Source organism: Mesocricetus auratus, unplaced genomic scaffold (genome assembly GCF_017639785.1).
Source record: "Mesocricetus auratus isolate SY011 unplaced genomic scaffold, BCM_Maur_2.0 Super-Scaffold_100676, whole genome shotgun sequence".
Lineage (NCBI taxonomy): Eukaryota > Metazoa > Chordata > Mammalia > Rodentia > Cricetidae > Mesocricetus > Mesocricetus auratus.
In genome coordinates this window covers 53,537,275-53,555,384 of record NW_024429266.1, presented here as the reverse complement: position 1 = coordinate 53,555,384, position 18,110 = coordinate 53,537,275, and the positions used below count along the sequence as shown (strand labels likewise).

Genomic DNA, 18,110 nt, shown 5'->3' with positions numbered 1-18,110 from the left:
TGGAGAGTCTGAAAGTCATCCCACTGGACAGACCAGTGTCCTGTAGGACAATGGCGAGTCCAGCAGTCAAGGTCAGCAGGGGTCATTTCTTAAGAGGTCACCTACTCTACGGGTTTACCTGACAAACCACACGGCCATGGGAGACTAGACGTGATGAAGTAGCCAAAGTCGAAGGGGACTGGAGAGACGGGACCATCAAAGGCAGCAAGTGACTATAGAGAGCATGAGGCAGGCCAGGGGCAGGAGCAGTTCCAGCGGAGATAAAATGGATGAATCGAGCATTCTAATGTCTGGATCGGGTAGGATCCAAGCCCAGAAAGACCCAATGAACACTATTGGCCAAGGCAGGGCCTTGCAAGGAAAAACGGGTTCAAGGGGAAAAGGGTTCAGGCTCAATCGTGTTGAGTTCTGGCTGGATAGAGATGTGCCTTGGTTTGCCACTCACTGGTGTTTCTCCACCCAGCAGCTCTGTGAAGACCAAGAGAGCACCATGGATGCCATGGTACAAGTAGCAAAACCCCTCCACAAAGAGTCAGGTGTGTAGAAGACCTGTGACCCACTGAGCAGTGGGACACCACCTCTCACAGGATGCCATTTCATCCTCAGGGCAACTCTTTGGAGATGGGAGTCAATTATCTTAGTTTTAACAGAAAAATTATTTATTTTATTTTACATGTATGGGGGCTTAGCCTGCATGTATATATGTGTACTATGTGTGGACAGTGGCCATGGAGGCCAGAAGAGGGCATTCGATCCCCTGGAACTGGAACTATAGATGATTGTATGCCACCAAGTGAGTACTGGGTGTTAAACCGGGGTCCTCTGGAAGAGCAGCCAGTGCTCTTAACCATTGAATTAGCTCTTAGCCACCACAAGGAAACTGAGGTTCACAGAGGGGCCTGAGTGAAGACATAACCAGGGAGAATGTGAACCCTATGTCTCCTACCTCCCAACATTGACAGCAGAATCCCCACAATGGTGGAAATGTGGTAGGAAAGCATGATTATAGCACAGCAGTCAGGCTGGCCAAGCCTGGGGGTTAGTCTCAAGCTTAATAAATGCCTGGGGAGTGTATAGCACTTGCTCCTCTGTGGATGACACACAGGCTAGTGAGGCGTGGTGCCAGCACAGTGTAACACTGACAACCCTGTCCCTATAGTACAAAAATGGACACATCCCTGGTCCATGTCTACACAATAAGGGGCATGCTGTGTCCTCTCCAGCATTAGGCTGCAGAGTGGTAAACGGAGAGAGTTGGATCTTGGAGCTCGTGGTCTATGAACCCTAAGTGACCCCCACCTGAGGCCCACAGCCCTTACAAGCTTGCTCTGTGGCCAAGAGACAGACAGACAGCAGCAGGTGCAAGCTGCTCTCTGGTATACGTGGCCAGCCGCCCAGCTGTGAGCACGGCAACTATTTTGGGTCCTGTTTTCCTTTCCCTCAACAGAACTTCTGTTTGTCCCGTGGGAGTTGAGTCAACCTGAAAATTTACGTGCTGAGTTAATGTCCCTCTCCATACATGTGCCTTTCCCTGAGAGATAGGCCTGACTTTGGACACTTGCCACACAGAAAGAAGGTCATCCAGAGGATTTCCAGGAGACCCTCCAAGTGATTTCACCCCATTCCTCTCAGATATACCCAGATTGCCCCTGGCAGCTCTCTTGTATGGAGGCAAGATTTGTCCCACAAATCTTGTTGCTCAACCTGGGCCCATGATGCTGGACCCAGTAACAGCCCCGATAATGGGATAGTATGGAGGTGCCTTTCAATTGAGCACTCTATTTTTGGAGGGAGAAAGCTTTGAGATTACAAACTGAGGGGGAGTTGGAGGAAAGGTTAAAAAGAATAGGTCTAAGGAGATGGTGGCACACACCTTTAAACACAGCCCTTAGGAGGCAGAGACAGGCGAATCTCTGAGTTCAAACTCAGTCTGCTCTATAGAGCAAGTTCCAGGGCAGCCAGGGCTACACAGAAAAACCCTGCCTTGAAAAATCAGACAACAAAAACAAAACAAAGAAGAATAGATCTAGTTCTTACATGCCTCTGTTTCTCCTTCCACATCTTCCAAGTCATTTCTGGGGTGGCCAGTTTCCCTGTCTGTCTCTGTCCACAATAAAGGAACATGAGTTGTAATAAAAGAGAGCCTTGAAGGGTTCTTGGAGAGACCCTAGCACTGGGAGGCTTTGCTGGGAATGGGCACTACTCAGTGGTGGTAATAGGGGAACTGGGCTGTGGGCACAAACTCTGTCTTGCTAAAACAGCTTTGAATGCACCAGTGAAGTTACCTACATCCTTGATCCCCGACAGAAGGCTAGGGTTGTCAGGGAGCCTGGAGGAGCTGCTACTGGAAACCACGGAGCCACGGCTCAGATATCTGCAAGAGGAGCAGTTTCAGCCTGGAGTCAGGCCAGGAGGGAACTGATTCTCAGTTAGAAATAGCTCTTGCCTGGGTCCTGAGTAGAGAAAGGGTGACCTGGATAAGCTCAGGGTGACCCAGAGGATCGGGCTACAGGACAAGGTACGGAGGAGTCAGCAAGGCCATCTTCAGGGTGAGGCTGAGCTGAAACCCTGGCCACTCACCAACAGAGCATCCTCTTACAGAGGGCACTCCATTTTCTCATCCCCCGCCTGATGGAAGCCGCCTGTAGACAGCTGTAGTGGATGCCAGAAAATAAAAAAGAACAAGGGACCCTGGTCAGCATGAGACGGCCACTGGGGAACTAAGGCCACCCCACTTCCTACCTTTAGTCCACTGAGTGGTAGGAGAGGGAAAGCGCCCACACTGGAAGCCACTTGGGGATCTGTCGTGGGGTTTCTGTTGCCAGGACAAAACACACAACCACCAAAAGTAACTTGGAGAAGAAGGTGTGTCTTTCATCTTACAGGGGTCAGATCACCCTCCATCACCACGGGAAGCCAAATGAAGGCCCGTAGGGTGGGAACACGGAGGCAGGGACGGAAGGAGAAGTCCTGGGGGGACACTCTCTTGCCCCCCATGGCTCGCTCAGGCCCACCTGTGAGCAGGCGGCACACCCACGGTGGACCAGGTCCTCCCACACCAATCATTAGTCCAGACAAAGCCTGACAAGTTTGCCATAGGCCAAACCTATGAGGCATTTTCTCAACTGAGAGTCCTGGTCCTTTTCCCCAAGTGATTTCTAGTTTGTGTCACGTTGACAAAAACAAACACAAACAAACAAACAAAAAAACTAGGTAGTGTTGAGTCATTGCTTTATTCATCCAACTCTAGGTCCTGGAAGTAAGGTAGGAAATGGGCAGAAATTCTACCGTGTTGTGGAGTTTATTTCCGGGTGAGGAAAGAGCTAACGAATGCCTTAAAAGCACACACATGGCAGGCTCTTTAGGCAGTGTTAAGAAGGCAACGTGAAACTCGGAAGATCTGAAAAGTGGCAAGTGGCTTAAATTGCACCTGCTGAGGGGACAGCTTTTGAATGAAGAGTTGAAGGGGGTGGGGGCTGTGGCGGGTGGGGGGAGGGGAGCATCTAGGAGCTGCTGAAGCTGGTGGCTGGAGGACAGTTGGAGCTAGAGGGAGGGGGCACTGGGAGTGTGCAGCAGGAAGGTGTGAGCGTGTTTACCACCACCTCCTCCCTTCCAGGAGAAACTGGAATACTTCTTCCTCATTGTCTTCTCCATTGAGGCTGCCATGAAGATTATAGCCTACGGCTTCCTATTCCATCAGGATGCGTACCTACGCAGTGGCTGGAACGTGCTAGACTTCATCATTGTCTTTCTGGGGTAAGAGCCGGCTGCGGGCTGGGGGCTGGAGACTCTGCCTGACTACACTGCCAGCAGCCCAGAGGCAAGGTGGGACCCCAGCATTGTGCTGACCACTCCAGGGGCGAGGTCAGGGTTGGTGAGAAATGAACCAGTGACCCCAGCACCTGCCTGCAGGTCACAAACTACTTCACCAGCTCTAAGTTCCCTTCTCTTCCCTCAACCACATGCAAGAGGACACGTGAGTGGATCCAGTGGCCACCTTTGCCATTTGTACATTGGTTCACAAACCTACACTGTGATGTTATTGGGGTATACAAACATGGATGTCTGGCAGCCTGCATTAGTGTGCTCTGCAGCTCTGGTACAGTTGGTTCTGGAGAGAGAAGTCTAAAGTCCAGTGTGGGCAGATCTGGTGCCTCTGTCCTTAGCTATAAGTGGCCACCTTCTCACCATGTCTTTATGTGATCTGTCCTCGAGCATGCACCCTGGATGCCTTTTTGTATGTCCAGATTTTCCCTTTATAAGTATACCCATTAAACTGGATTACAGCCCACCCAGATGACCTCATTTTAATAGCCCTATTCCATAGTTACATTTTGAGTGACTGGACATCAGAATTTCAACAAATGTGCTTTTTGCTATGACATCACTTCTATTAACCATTGCCTAATTCTAACAGCTGCATTTACTGAGGACTTACCATGTCTTTTAACATGTAACATTCAGCAGCTTTTCCATTTCCTCCATGTCGTGGGTGAAGAGACTAAGATACAGAGAGCTGAGCAACTTGACCAAGGTCCCACTGTGAGCAGGACACCAGGGAGGCATCCTTGGCTCTGGAGGCTGCAGTTAGTCACTTGCTATCCCGTGGTCCGACATTATTAAGTTGGTTATCTGCTGGTCTCTCGGTGCTCCTCTCACCACAAGGAAGACTGAAGCATCCTCATAGCTCCTGAGAGGTGCTCTGATTGGAAGCCAAGTCAGATGAACAGAGAATCAGAGAGCATCCCGTTGTTCCACACAGAGCCGTTGTTTCAAGTGAACTCAGGGGCCCCTGTCAGACAGTGCCCTTAAGAGGAGAGCTGAATGGGCTTCAGAGCTCTGAAGCGAGAGGAGGGGAGAAGGAATGCCCAGCAGAGGCTGGAGGGCCATCCCAGGGAGATGAGGAGAGAACCCCCTCTGGGGCTTTTCCTATGCATCACCGATGAGTGAGGGGCGAATCTACAGCTCACTGTGGATGCTGTCAGCCTCAGGACCAGGGCTGTGCCCATGGTGCATTTGTATTTCCATCTGAAGCCTCCCTTTCTGTGCCAGCATCGTTCATCACCAATAGATCAAAGGTGAACTTGGCATCAGATTCCTTGAAAATAAATTCTCCAGTGCTTACAATTGAGACCTGCCCCCTAACATCCCCCCACTGAAGGTCCTTCACATGGCAGGATACGGGGTCCCAGGGCACTGGGACTCTGGCTCCTCTGATTGCTGACTGCCTTCTCTCCATCTTTCCCCCTCCAGTGTCTTCACTGCGATTCTGGAACAAGTTAACATTATTCAAACCAACACGGCCCCCATGAGCAACAAAGGAGCCGGCTTGGATGTGAAGGCCCTGCGAGCTTTCCGCGTGCTCAGACCCCTTCGGCTGGTGTCAGGGGTGCCCAGTGGGTGACAATATCTCTTCTCCCTAGCCCTCCTTTGCCCCTTCTGACCTGGGTAGCCCTCTGTTTCTAGGGGGAAAGGCATGAGACTATGAAGGGGGCGACTTACCCCCTTGTTGTTTGCGACAGGCCTTCAGGTAGTCCTCAACTCCATCTTCAAGGCCATGCTCCCCCTGTTCCACATTGCCCTGCTCGTCCTCTTCATGGTCATCATCTACGCCATCATTGGTCTGGAGCTCTTCAAGGGCAAGATGCACAAGACTTGCTACTTCATCGGGACGGGTGAGCGATGTAGGACTGTGGAGGGGTAGAGGCCCCGTTCAACTCTGAATGGGGCCATCACAGCTAGTAAAGAAGCTCTGTGTCCAAGCCAAGACCCCTCCCCACTTTCCACCTGGAAAGAGGCATCTCTTGCCTGGACTCATGGGAGTGGGAGTAAGGACAGCTCCACCAGGATCAGAGATCAGAGGCCGGCCTTGGCCACAGCTTGCTCTGCCCCACCATAGCAGGGACTGTCTAGAATGAGTTCTGAGACAAATTTGGAGGAGCCAAGTCTTTAATGAGTGTGCTGAGTAGCAATATTCAAATGCTCCTCTCAGATCAGAGCCACCAGCTTCATAGAGTCATCTGTGTCCTCCCGACCCAGCTACAGAGCTCTGAGCTTACATTGTAAGTGTGGTAAGGCAGGGCACTGTGTTCCAAGGATAACTTAATCTCAGAAGGCAGCAGGATGCTGTAAAACATCCTAAGACAAAAGTGTTCCAGCATATTACAAAATTGCTAGATTTCATTGGCTGAGGACATAGTCCAATGGGTAAAGTGTTTACTATGCAAGCATGTGGACCTAAGTTTGGGTCTCCAGAACTCATGTAAAAAGCCAGGAGGGTGGAGACAAACAGAGCCTAGAGGCTTGCTGGACAGCCAGCATAGACAGAACAGTGAACTCCATGTTCAGCCAGAGACCCTGTCTCAAGAAATAAAGTGGATAGCAACTGAAGAAGAAACCTGATGTTGACCTTTGGCCTTCACATGCACACGCAGTAGTGCACATGTACACACATGCTCACACACACACATGCTCTCATACATACACGTGCTCACACACAGGCACACACACACACATACAGAGAGAGAGAGAGTTAGAGAGAGAGAGAGAGAGAGGAAATAAAAGACTCTCTACAGAGGGTGTGATCTGAAGCCTGATAGCATCCTCCCTAGATGGACCTGGCCCTGTGTGTGCTGTGACTTGCACAGCTCAGCCCAGTGTCATTGGAACAGCTCTGCTTTGACTCCCCAGACTGAATCTCAGGTCAGAGCATTGAAACCCCTGCTCCCAGCCCATCCCAACTGGACAGTGGCCCCCTCTTTAAATCTCAGACGGTCCAAAGACCCCTCTGGCCACTCCTCAGCATGAGTTGAGCTTCAAGGGACAGTTCATCTTAGGCGTGGTCCTTCCAAAGTTCTTGTAGTTCGTCTAAAACGTAACTGCTGTAGGCACCAACTGTCAGTTTTTGGTCCTGCCCCTCCTCATCTCTGTTACTCTGTTCTTTCAAATGGTCCTTGAGCAGCCTGCCTCCAGCACTGCCCACTTGCCTAATGCTCCTGCCTTCTGCCTCCAGACATTGTGGCCACAGTGGAGAACGAGAAGCCATCACCCTGTGCTAGAACTGGCTCTGGGCGCCCCTGCACCATCAATGGCAGCGAGTGCCGAGGAGGCTGGCCAGGACCCAACCATGGCATCACCCACTTTGACAACTTTGGCTTCTCGATGCTCACCGTGTACCAATGCATCTCCATGGAAGGCTGGACCGATGTCTTATACTGGGTGGGTCTGAGCCTCCCAACCGTCCCTACCTTTTAAAGACTTACTAGATGAGCAAGAAGGAAGGGCAGCTACTGCTCGGTGCCACCCCTGGGCACCCATGCAGGTGTATGACCTCTTTCTCATGCCTCGAGATGGTCTAGTATCCCCAGGGCAGGTCTCACAGTGCAAGGTCTGCAAGACCAACGAAGGAGGTAAGGGACGGGTACTAGCAGCTCTGTGAGTTCTAGTTTCAGTGCTTGAATTTTCTCAGAATGTCAGTGACTCGTCCATGGTGTTCTGTGTCTTGGTCACTTGAGGGATGAGGGGCCCTTTGGGTCTTTCTCCTTGCCATTGGGTGAGATGGCTTTCTTATGTCAATATCACTATGTATCAGTCTTCTCATCTATAAAGATAATATACCACTCACATTGTAGAGCTGGGGAGAAAACTTACAGAATTGTTAACATTGCCTGGTATATAATCATCATTGCAGACTCTCACTAGGGAAAACTATTTGTTAGGTATTTTTTTAGCCCTGTTATATTTCTTATTTAATGTGCTGTAGCACAACAACAGGCAGCATCATTCCCATTTTACAGATATGGAAATTAAGGTTCAGGGAGGTTATGTAACTGTATCCATGAATCTAATGAGCAACTGAGCCAAAAATTGTGTTCTCACCCATCTGGCTGTAATCCAGAATTCTCAAGCGCAATGTAGTTCTGACTGTAGGGTTGGAATTGTAAAACTGTCAAATGCTTTGCAAATATAAAGGATTAGTATGAACATTTCTCGCAGGCTCACACTAGGGAAGCCGATGATTAAACATGTCAAAGGAATGTCACACATGCTATTTCACCTCCGCTACACGTCTAGGAGGAGAGCACGTACTATATATCCTTATGAGATAGATGAGAAAATGCTTAGAGATGTGGGGACACTTGGTTAAGGGTCACAGAGGATTGTCACTTTGAAAAGTTTTGTCTGTAAAGAAATGGAATGCACATGGAGTCTAAGAGGCAGGAGAGAGGCTCTCGTGACTAGGTGGATAACGGATCAGTCTAGCCTGGGCCAGGTGCACAGTCATCAAGGGCTCCTTGGGAAGACCTTTCGCCCGGGATCTTGTGTCCCCAGGCTGGAAAAGGTCTTCTCATCAGACACAGATGACTACTCCCTTATGGTGTCTGAGCAGACAAAATTGGAGACAGGGGTTATTCTTCAGGTTAGAGAACTGAACTCACACTTTTGTCTGGACCAGGTCAACGACGCCATCGGGAATGAGTGGCCCTGGATCTATTTTGTCACCCTCATTCTGCTGGGCTCCTTCTTCATCCTCAACCTCGTGCTGGGTGTCCTGAGTGGGTAAGAAAGTAATGGCAGCGGGTTGAGGGGAGAAAGGAGCAGACCCAGACCCTCAGCCACCTCAGCTCATCTCTGAGCCCTGGCGGGCCAGGCACACTTCTTCCTTCTGAGCTAGGAAGGCAGAAGACGCACCCTTCAAGCTTGCACATTTCTCCCATTTTTGCTGCCTCTTGTCCTCCCCCACCCTCCTCAGCGGCGACCTGTAAACAGAACTCAGCAGTCTGAGAAGCTGGGTAGAGAAAACCCATCTTGGCTTTCTGTTGCATTAACTGAAATGTGGGTTTCCTTTAATAATGAATGCAGGCAACTAACCGCAGTGGCATTAGCAGAGGCTGTGGATTTCCCTAATGGAAATCATGTCACGAGTCTGTCTCTGCACTCCCTTTTACATGCATTATCGCTTGTGAAATGGCGGTGGTCATTAGAACCGCAACAGGATCCTTGTAGCTAGTGAAGAAGCACCTGCACCCCTCTGTTGGCATTTGCTATATTTCTGTGATTATATTTCACTTTGATCTGTTCCTTTGTAATTCTATGCTCTTTATGTGCAGTTTGAGACATTGTTCTGAGGGCTGATCTGTGGGTGGGCTTCACTGGGTGGGCTACCCAAAGCTTCATGCATACAGTGGTCATGGATGCCCAGCTGGACACCACGCTGCCAGGGTGAGGTGACTGTCCTACAGGCAGACTCCTTCTGCCCCTGGGTTTAGATCAGAGCTAACTGAGCTGGTGTCTCTTCGGAAGCTCATTGAGTTCCCAGGGTGGCTAGTGCTGCCCTCTACTGGTCATAAGTGCCTTGCACTCCCTTCAGGTTCTTTGCTTCCTGGTGACTGCCAGTTCCTCCTTGTGTCCAAGGAGATTTTCTCAGGCCTTAAGTCTGTAAGCAGAAATCATTTTAGGATAGCTTAAAAGACAAGGAGTATGTCAAATTTGAGGCTTGCTGACTCGTTCTGTTGGAATAATGGAACCTCCCGTCAACCCCTGACATCCAAGAATAAACCGAAGGAGAAAATCAGATAGTCTGGGAAGGAATTGGAGGCCTGTAACAGTTTGGAAGTGTGCCTGGAGGTGGGGCTGGGCGAATGAGAGACAGGGTCCCTCGCTCACAGGCAGTGCCCCAGACCAGGGAGGACAGGTATAGCTCAGATATGCCCTGTGTTAAGGAAGCTCAGTGGGCACCGCCCCCTTTCCTCTGTCCCCGCCCCTTTCCCCTCCCCCCGCCCCCTTCCCTCTCTCTCCGCCCCCTTTCCTCTCTTCCCGCCCCCTTCCCTCTCTCCCCGCCCCCTTCCCTCTCTCCCCGCCCCCTTCCCTCTCTCTCCGCCCCCTTTCCTCTCTTCCCGCCCCCTTCCCTCTCTCTCCGCCCCCTTTCCTCTCTTCCCGCCCCCTTCCCTATCTCTCCGCCCCCTTTCCTCTCTTCCCGCCCCCTTCCCTCTCTCCCTGCCTCCTTGCCTCTTTCCCACTCCTATCTCCCTGGTTTTGTTTTAGGGAATTCACCAAGGAACGGGAGAAGGCCAAGTCCAGGGGAACCTTCCAAAAGCTCCGGGAGAAGCAGCAGCTGGAGGAGGACCTTCGTGGCTACATGAGCTGGATCACACAGGGCGAGGTCATGGACGTGGAGGACCTGAGAGAAGGTTCAGGCCCAGAGCCATGGCCAACATCCTCCTGCTTGCTACTGATCAGCACCCCTTACCCAGTCACTCCCTGGAGAGTGCAACCCTATGTAGGCCCCAAAAGCAGGGTGTCTGAGGTTATTATTGCTGTGATGAAACACCATGACCAAAAGCAACTTGGGGAGGAAAGGGTTAATTTCACTCACAGTTCCAAGATGCAGAGGCCATTGAGGGGTGCTGCTTACTGACTTGCTCAGACGCTTTCTTATAGAACCCAGGACCACCACCAGCCCAGGGATGGTCCCACCTACAAAGGGCTGGGCCCTCCCACATCAATCACTAATTAAGAAAGTGCTCTACAAGCTTGCCCACTGCCCCATCTTGTGGAGGCGCTTTCTCAGGTGGGGCTCCCTCCTCTCAGATGACTCTAGCTTGTGTCAAGTTTGTGTAAAATTAGCCAGCACACCCGGACACCCACTGAAAGGTACAGTGTTTGCTTTCAGAGGGTCATCAATGCCCTGTGTAAAGCCTTGCACCTCAAGATGATAGACTCCAAGTGCCCCCTGGGCTCTCCTCAAATCACCCTGGTGGCCTGCCTATGGTGGCCACATGCTCTGCAACAGGTCTCTCCAGTTCATAGGAAGTTACAGCAGTGGGCCCACTGAGAGTCCACCTCGTAGGTGTCCTATCCAACAACGCCTAATGAAGTGTAGCTGTTCCCAAGGCTCCCTGAAGGCTGCTAACTATATCTGTCCTGTCCTCAGGCAAGCTGTCTTTGGATGAGGGGGGTTCAGACACAGAGAGCTTGTATGAAATCGAAGGCTTGAACAAAATCATCCAGTTCATGTGAGTACCTGACAGGGGGCATGGGGCTAGAACCCAGCTACCTCTCCTCGTGGCACGTTCCTGAGCCCTTAGAAAGGTCTGTCTGAGAAAACAGGGCCAGTTCTTGCTCTGAGGACTCAGCAGTGGCTAGATGCCCGGGAATGAGCAGTCAGGGAGGACCCGGAGCCGATGACCTATCTATACACCGCTGAAGGTAAAACAGGAGCCCCTGGAGACAGCCAGCACGTTTGACCTTCTGAGCAGAGGATGCTGGGTGTTGGGAGCTTGCAAGAGAAAAGAGGGAAGGTGTGGGGGTGGCAAGCAGGAAGGAGATGGCCCTAGCTAAGAAGTCAGTGACAAAGGGACACTCAAAGCTCTAATCTTTGTTTTGAGAAGCTTGTGTCCTTTTCCAAATTCATACATAATTATTATAACCTTTGAAAATCCCAACAATAGAGAAAAACAGCAAAGAAAAAAAAAACCAAGATCCCTGCTGCCCTTCAAAGAAGTAACCATGGTAACAGATGTGTATTCTACTAAGATCCTTTCTGTGCTTTCATCTACACACACACACACACACATACACACACACACACACCAGGATATTTTGTTCTTGATTTGCTTTTTATATAATAAAGTTATTCTTGTTAATTATTGTCACCATAGAGACTAAAACAGTGACCAGTATATAGGAGATATTGGAGAATATTTGCTGAGTAAATGTATACACACTATCTTGTGGCACACTTTTTTTCCTTAAACTTTTCTGCTGAGGTCAATTTTCACACTTGTGTGTATGCATGCATATATGAAGACATACATTTTAAGTGTATTTATTTATCTATTTTATATGGAGAGGATTTGCCTGCATGCATGTCTGTGCACCGTGTGCACACCTAGTGTCCACAGAGGCCGGATCTTCTGGAACTGGAGTTACAGATGGCTGTGAGACACCACGTGGGTTCTGGGAATTAAACCAGAGGAGCAGCCAGATCTCTCAATTGCTGAGCCATTTCTCCAGCACCACACCCAACATACACACATGAGCATGCGCGTGCACACACACACACACCTTTATCAGTACACCTTTCCTCCATGCCCATCTGGAAATCCTCTTTGAGTTAGTAAAACTTCCTTTAAAAATGCATTGAATTGGCACCGCAGTATTCTTTAGTGGGAATTAAAATGCATGGTGCTCCTGGTCTATATCTGTGTCTGGTGCCAGGCATTTTGCTTGTGTTGTCTCACTTAATTCCCTGGGAGATCCTTGTTGTTATCATTCTCACTTGAAAGGCAAAACTTTGCTAATAAGAAGCCAGGTTTAAGTTGGCCCAGCTCTATGGCTCATGCCCTTCATTTCTCTTGCATACCCAGAGGAGAGTAAGCGTGGTTGGAGTGTGGCTAAAAATAATGGATCCCAATTCTCCTTTCTCCTGCAGTCGGCACTGGAGGCAGTGGAACCGTGTCTTCCGCTGGAAGTGTCATGACCTAGTGAAATCCAGGGTCTTCTATTGGCTGGTGATCCTGATCGTTGCCCTCAACACCCTGTCTATTGCCTCAGAGCACCATAACCAGCCACTCTGGCTGACTCATTTGCAAGGTGAGTCAGACGGAATGCAGCCAGGAATGAGCACTCAGCTTAAACCTGCCAAGGGTGCTGCAGGGTGTGCTGAAGTCAATGAGACTGACAACACCTTCTGGAAATTATGTACTGCTGATTGGCCCAACTCCCTCCTTTCACAGTGGGAGAATAGAGACATCAAAAGGCAGGGTGGCATGCCCACCTCCCCCTGCCCTGGCATCATTCTGCTCTGGGGCAGTGCCATTGACACATAGAGACAATTTTCAGATGCTTCCTCAGATATCTATGCAAATTATTCAGTTATATACCATTGTACATAAGACTGTCAATAATTGAGAGTTCTAAGTATCCAAGTTCAAATACTGTTACACTATAGTAACCAACTATGCAGTAAGTGAGATTGTATGTACGTGTCTATCTGCATGGATGCCTAGGGGAGGCAAGACAGAACCAGTGGCACCGAGCAGTAGCTGCCCCCGGTTCACCTTGTGCTAGAACTGGCTCTGGGCACCCCTGCACCATCAATGGCAGTATATATACTACATATATATAGTAAACAATTAATTCATTGCTCACGACTTCAAGGAGCATACTTAGTTATAAGACAAGTCAGATGTTAATTGTTTCCAGCCCATCCAGGGAAGACAAGGAAGTCTCTGAGTGGCACAGGCAGGGAGCTCATGAACTCACCTGCAGAGATATTTTAGACCTAGGTGTAAACCCTCAGGGGTGGTAACTGGGTTCTTCACGCCTATACAGGGACCAGAGACAGGACCCTGGACCTGTGTAAGGCAGGGAGCAAAAGCCAGTACATCTGCTTAGAGATAGGTACTAGAAAGGGATTCTAAAACCTTATTGACCACTGAGACAAACAAGGAGTCTGGAAGTTCCCTCAGCCGGGGGTCCTGGGAAGGAAGAAGCATGTCACAGGAAAAAATTAAACTCCATCCTATGGCCCGTGTGGGTATGGGGTCCAGCTGACAGCATCTTTCACAGTGCAGGGATAATAAACTAAGACAAACCCATCAGCTAATCAAAGACAAATGAGAACCCTGGAGGAGTTCTTTTAGGAGTGTCCTCAAGCCAGGGCATATGAATGCCCGGAGGAAAGCATCTCCAGTGATGAGCTCCCAAGGGAGAAAGATCACAACTCAAATAAAGAACAGAGTTGCTCTGAGGAAGAGCGCCGGTCTGATGCGTGCGAGAGAGCTGAGCAGGAACATGGCATGCTGGAACACTACAAAAGAGACTAAGTTTAAAATGGATGAACTAGGACTACAGTTTTAAGGAGCAGAACACAAACGGGCCATTCCGATGCGTGCCTACCCCATCTCATCATCCATTCATTGCTGCCAGTTCTCTAGAGAGCTGCTTGGCTGTGCTACACATTGTCAGGCAGTGTGAGTAAACCCACGGGAAGATGGAACGCTACCCATCAAGAGGGGAACGTGGGACTCCTGAACTGAGCCGACAGATGGGTGGTGGTGGCCCTGCTGCTTTCTAAGATGGCAAAGACAGCCAATCACCATGTTGTTGTGACAAGTGTGGGATAATAGGCATCATCTGCCCTTGTGGTGCATACTGAGCTGGAGGTACCTCTGAGAAGCTGATGGAAAAAATGGGTCTGGGTCGCATGGAGATGCTTGTCTTTGAAGAATTAAAGGTGGGAGTCTTTGGTAGGAACAGCGGTGGATCTTTGATCATAGGGCATCACCAGATTGTCAGGGGAGAGTGCATATCTCAAGTCCAACAGCCAGTCCCTTGGTAAAGAATGCGGGACAGAGGGGACTAGGAGAAGACAGAGGAAGCCGGCCGGTGGTGGTGCATGCCTTTAATCCCAGCACTCGGGAGGCAGAGGCAGGCGGATCTCTGTGAGTTCGAGGCCAGGCTGGACCGACAGCCTCCAAAACAGAGAAACCCTGTCTTGTAAAACCAAAAAAAAAAAAAAAAAAAAAAAGAAGAAGACAGAGGAATGCAATTTGGGAACACCTAAAAATGTGGTGTCACAGAAGCCAGGGTAGTGATGGAGAGAGTATTTGAAAGAGCAAGCAGATGGTGAATGGAATTGTGGGAAAGCAAGTACATGAAAATCCGTGTCTGCTGGATTTGGCAACATGGAATTGACCCTAGAGCTGGATAAGAGAGCACAAAGAGACCATTCGAAAGGGAGAAGTAAAGTAACTGAGAAAGACAGTTACTGACGGTGGGCTTCCTGATGGGGCCAGGCAGAGCACACAGGGACAGATTGCCTAGTGAAGCCCACCCTCTCGGTACTAGGAAAACGGACTATGTTTAATGAGGAAGGATTTAGGTCCTTTTGATGGGCAAAATTCACCAGGTTTTACTAGGAGGTTGGGTTGTTTGGTGTGATTGATTGATTGATTGATCAATTAGCTTTGTGGAGGGAACTCTGTTCTCTCCTTCCACCATATGGCTTCTGGAGATCAGTCTCAGGTCATCAGGCTTAGCAGCAAGCACCTTTACCTACTGAGCCATCTTGCTGACCCTTTCCTAGGTCCTGAAAATTAGAAAGGCTTAAGTGCCCTGGAAGGTAGGACTTGTGTGCTGGTAGAGGCTCACCTGGGGCAGAGGCTGGGAGGAGGAAGAGGGAAGGGAGCAATGCTCAGGCCCTGCTACCCTCTGCAGATGTCGCCAACCGCGTGCTGCTGGCTCTCTTCACCATTGAGATGTTGCTGAAGATGTATGGGCTGGGCCTGCGCCAGTATTTCATGTCCATCTTCAACCGCTTTGACTGCTTTGTGGTGTGCAGTGGTATCCTGGAGATCCTGTTGGTGGAGTCAGGGGCCATGACGCCGCTGGGCATCTCTGTGCTCCGCTGCATCCGTCTCCTGAGGCTCTTCAAGATCACCAAGTGAGTGCAGGCAGCTGGGCCCCTCGACAGGCTGATGCTGCAGGGGCTGACAAAGTCCCGTCTTGGCCTGGCCTAGGCCTCCCTTTTCTCCTTCTGGGTAAGAGAAATCCCACTCACACCGCTTGATGCTCATTTCCCCCTTTGTCACTATTATCTGTGTGAGGATAGGAGAAAGGGAGGAGTCGGGAAGAAGAAGAAAGGAGAAAAGGAAAGCCCTGGAAGATGGAAGGAAGAGACAGACAGAGGAGAGAGAGGCAGAGAGAGAGGGAGAGAGGGAGACAGAGGAAGAATGAGAGAGAGACAGAAAGAGAGAGGGGGTGGGAGGGGGAGAAAGGAGACACGGGGCTGAAGGGGGGACCAAACATAGATGGGAAAGGACATGATTTCATGATTTCATGCTTCTTCCCTCTATGGGGACTTGTCAAGCCCCCTCCCGCCCCTGTGGGTGCTTGAATCTGTAAATAGTGTTGGACCTTAAATACACCATGAATTTTCCTGAACAATTAACACCAACACAAAATTACAGTTATAGTATCTTGTATCCAATTCTGTGACTGTGGTCTTTCTCTGAAAATATATCCTAGCACTGCATTTATAGGATTTGATGCTGTCCTCCACAGGCTCCAGGCAACTGAAAGCACAGATGCAGGGCTCTATGGTCGTCTTAGCGTTTGCCCAGCGCTGGCATGAGCACAGGTCTTTCCTGTCCCAGCGGTGTGTAAATAGTGAGGACAGAAGTTCATTCTTAGCCCTGCTGAGGAGTGTGCAATAGTGGGAACTCAGGCAGATGATTAGCAAGAGACATGCACCATGCGACCAGGGATTCAGCCACAGGAAGCCCTCTTCTGTTATGTCCTCGGTATTGGGCCATTGCCTCCAGCCCCCCAAGCTTGAGAGCCAGTGAGAAGGTCCTGAGCAGTCCCTACCCTGTTGCTCCTGTTCCTCAGGTACTGGACATCACTGAGCAATCTGGTGGCGTCGCTGCTCAACTCCATCCGCTCCATCGCCTCTCTGTTGCTGCTGCTCTTTCTTTTCATCATAATCTTTGCCCTGCTGGGCATGCAGCTCTTTGGAGGCAGATATGACTTCGAAGACACAGAAGTGCGGCGTAGCAACTTTGACAACTTCCCCCAGGCCCTCATCAGTGTCTTCCAGGTAGGTGTTCTGCCCTGGAAGCCCTCGTTCTGGGAGGTTGCAGAATCCTGCTTCAGTATCCGGGAAGCTTTTCTCTGACCTGTCGGCTGAATTCAGCATCCTTCACACTTTCTATTGCCTGTACCTGGAGCCTTTGCCATACTGTGGTATGTGTCTCTTTCCCTGGAGCTGTGCCTAGTGATGACCACTCTGTCGGTTTCTTTCGGTTCCTGGTGCCTGACAGTGCTACAGCAGCTGATGTCAATACTTCTGGTAGCCTGGAAGCCGGAGGTGTGCTGCCCACATCTCTGGGGCAAAGTCAGACAAGCTTGTCGCTCTCTCTACAAGCTGCGAAAGCCAGGCTTCTGAGCCCCATTCTCACAAGAGAAGCATAGGGGCTACCTGTTTATGAGAAGCCATTCAAGGGATCATGGCTGTGGTTCAGTGACCTTCAGGGCCACAGGCTCCCAGAGGCGCTTTCTTAATCTTGAGCATGAAAATGTTCCTTTTCATGTCACCAGTATCTCACAAGCCACTCTACCATTCCATATCAGCAGGAGTGGTAGGGGACAGTCAGTCCTGTAGATGACTTCATTCACTGCCTCACTGGCTGGCCAGGGATGGTGCTTTTCAAGGGACTTGACGTTGGTCCTATTTTTGGAGGCCAGGATAACAGAGGCCTGGCTGAGTGTCGTCCACTTCAGCCTGGAGATTAAGAACAGAGTGGTGGCCTCATGATCAAACTTGACTATGGAGAGGTTTGATAAGACTTTTTCCAACCACTCCAGGCAGCCCTTCAGTCCTGAGCTCCTCCCCTGAGCTCACTCGCTCCTCCCCCAGCCCACTCACTCCTCCTCCATGCCCACTGGCTCCTCCCTTGAGCCCGCCCACTCCTCCTCTAAGCCCACTCTCACCTTGATAACATTGATAACATTGTAGATAAGGAAGAGGAACATGAGGACAATAGGGAGTGGCCGCCTGGACCGTGGGGACTGGGAGAATTGACGGTGACCAAGGCCTTTGGGGTGATGGGTCCTCTTACCTCATGCGCTCTCCACCTAGGTCCTGACAGGAGAAGACTGGAACTCTGTGATGTACAATGGGATCATGGCCTACGGAGGCCCGTCCTACCCTGGCGTGCTCGTGTGCATTTACTTCATCATCCTTTTTGTCTGTGGCAACTGTATCCCCTCGGGGCCATGGTGCAGAGAAGAACTTGGGGAAGTTGTCTTAACAGGGAGGATCAGGGGTCCCCAGGTGTCAGGAAGTCAGGCCCTCTGGTTCCCAGGTTCGCGGACTGGTGGAATGGGACACAGTAAAGGTAATGGCAGCAACGGTATAATCCTTTCCACCAGAAGTGTTGGAGAGTCTGGGAGTGACTGGCTGTGAGGTTGGTGAGAGCCTGAACAAGTGGGAAGAACCCAGGGAGCTTAGCAGAGAAGCAGTGGAGATGGTGGGGCAGCCTGGTCCAGAAGCTCAGGGGCAGCCTAGCCTGGTCCAGAAGCTCAGGAGCAGCCTGGTCCAGAAG

The 18,110-nt window shown here is 50.3% G+C and overlaps 1 protein-coding gene across 2 annotated transcripts in view; it reads left to right on the top strand.

Annotated features, from left to right (window-relative positions):
* Positions 1-18,110, top strand: part of Cacna1s (calcium voltage-gated channel subunit alpha1 S) — a 63,031-nt gene that overhangs the window by 11,947 nt on the left and 32,974 nt on the right. For both annotated transcript variants that reach the window (XM_005073429.4, XM_005073428.4), the window contains exons 3-13: positions 3,617-3,756; positions 5,254-5,396; positions 5,523-5,675; positions 7,013-7,218; positions 8,456-8,559; positions 10,045-10,190; positions 10,934-11,015; positions 12,434-12,594; positions 15,223-15,448; positions 16,396-16,603; positions 17,645-17,765. In XM_005073429.4, the coding sequence (XP_005073486.1) occupies positions 3,617-3,756; positions 5,254-5,396; positions 5,523-5,675; positions 7,013-7,218; positions 8,456-8,559; positions 10,045-10,190; positions 10,934-11,015; positions 12,434-12,594; positions 15,223-15,448; positions 16,396-16,603; positions 17,645-17,765 (1,690 nt within the window). The remainder of the gene's footprint in view (positions 1-3,616; positions 3,757-5,253; positions 5,397-5,522; positions 5,676-7,012; positions 7,219-8,455; positions 8,560-10,044; positions 10,191-10,933; positions 11,016-12,433; positions 12,595-15,222; positions 15,449-16,395; positions 16,604-17,644; positions 17,766-18,110) is intronic.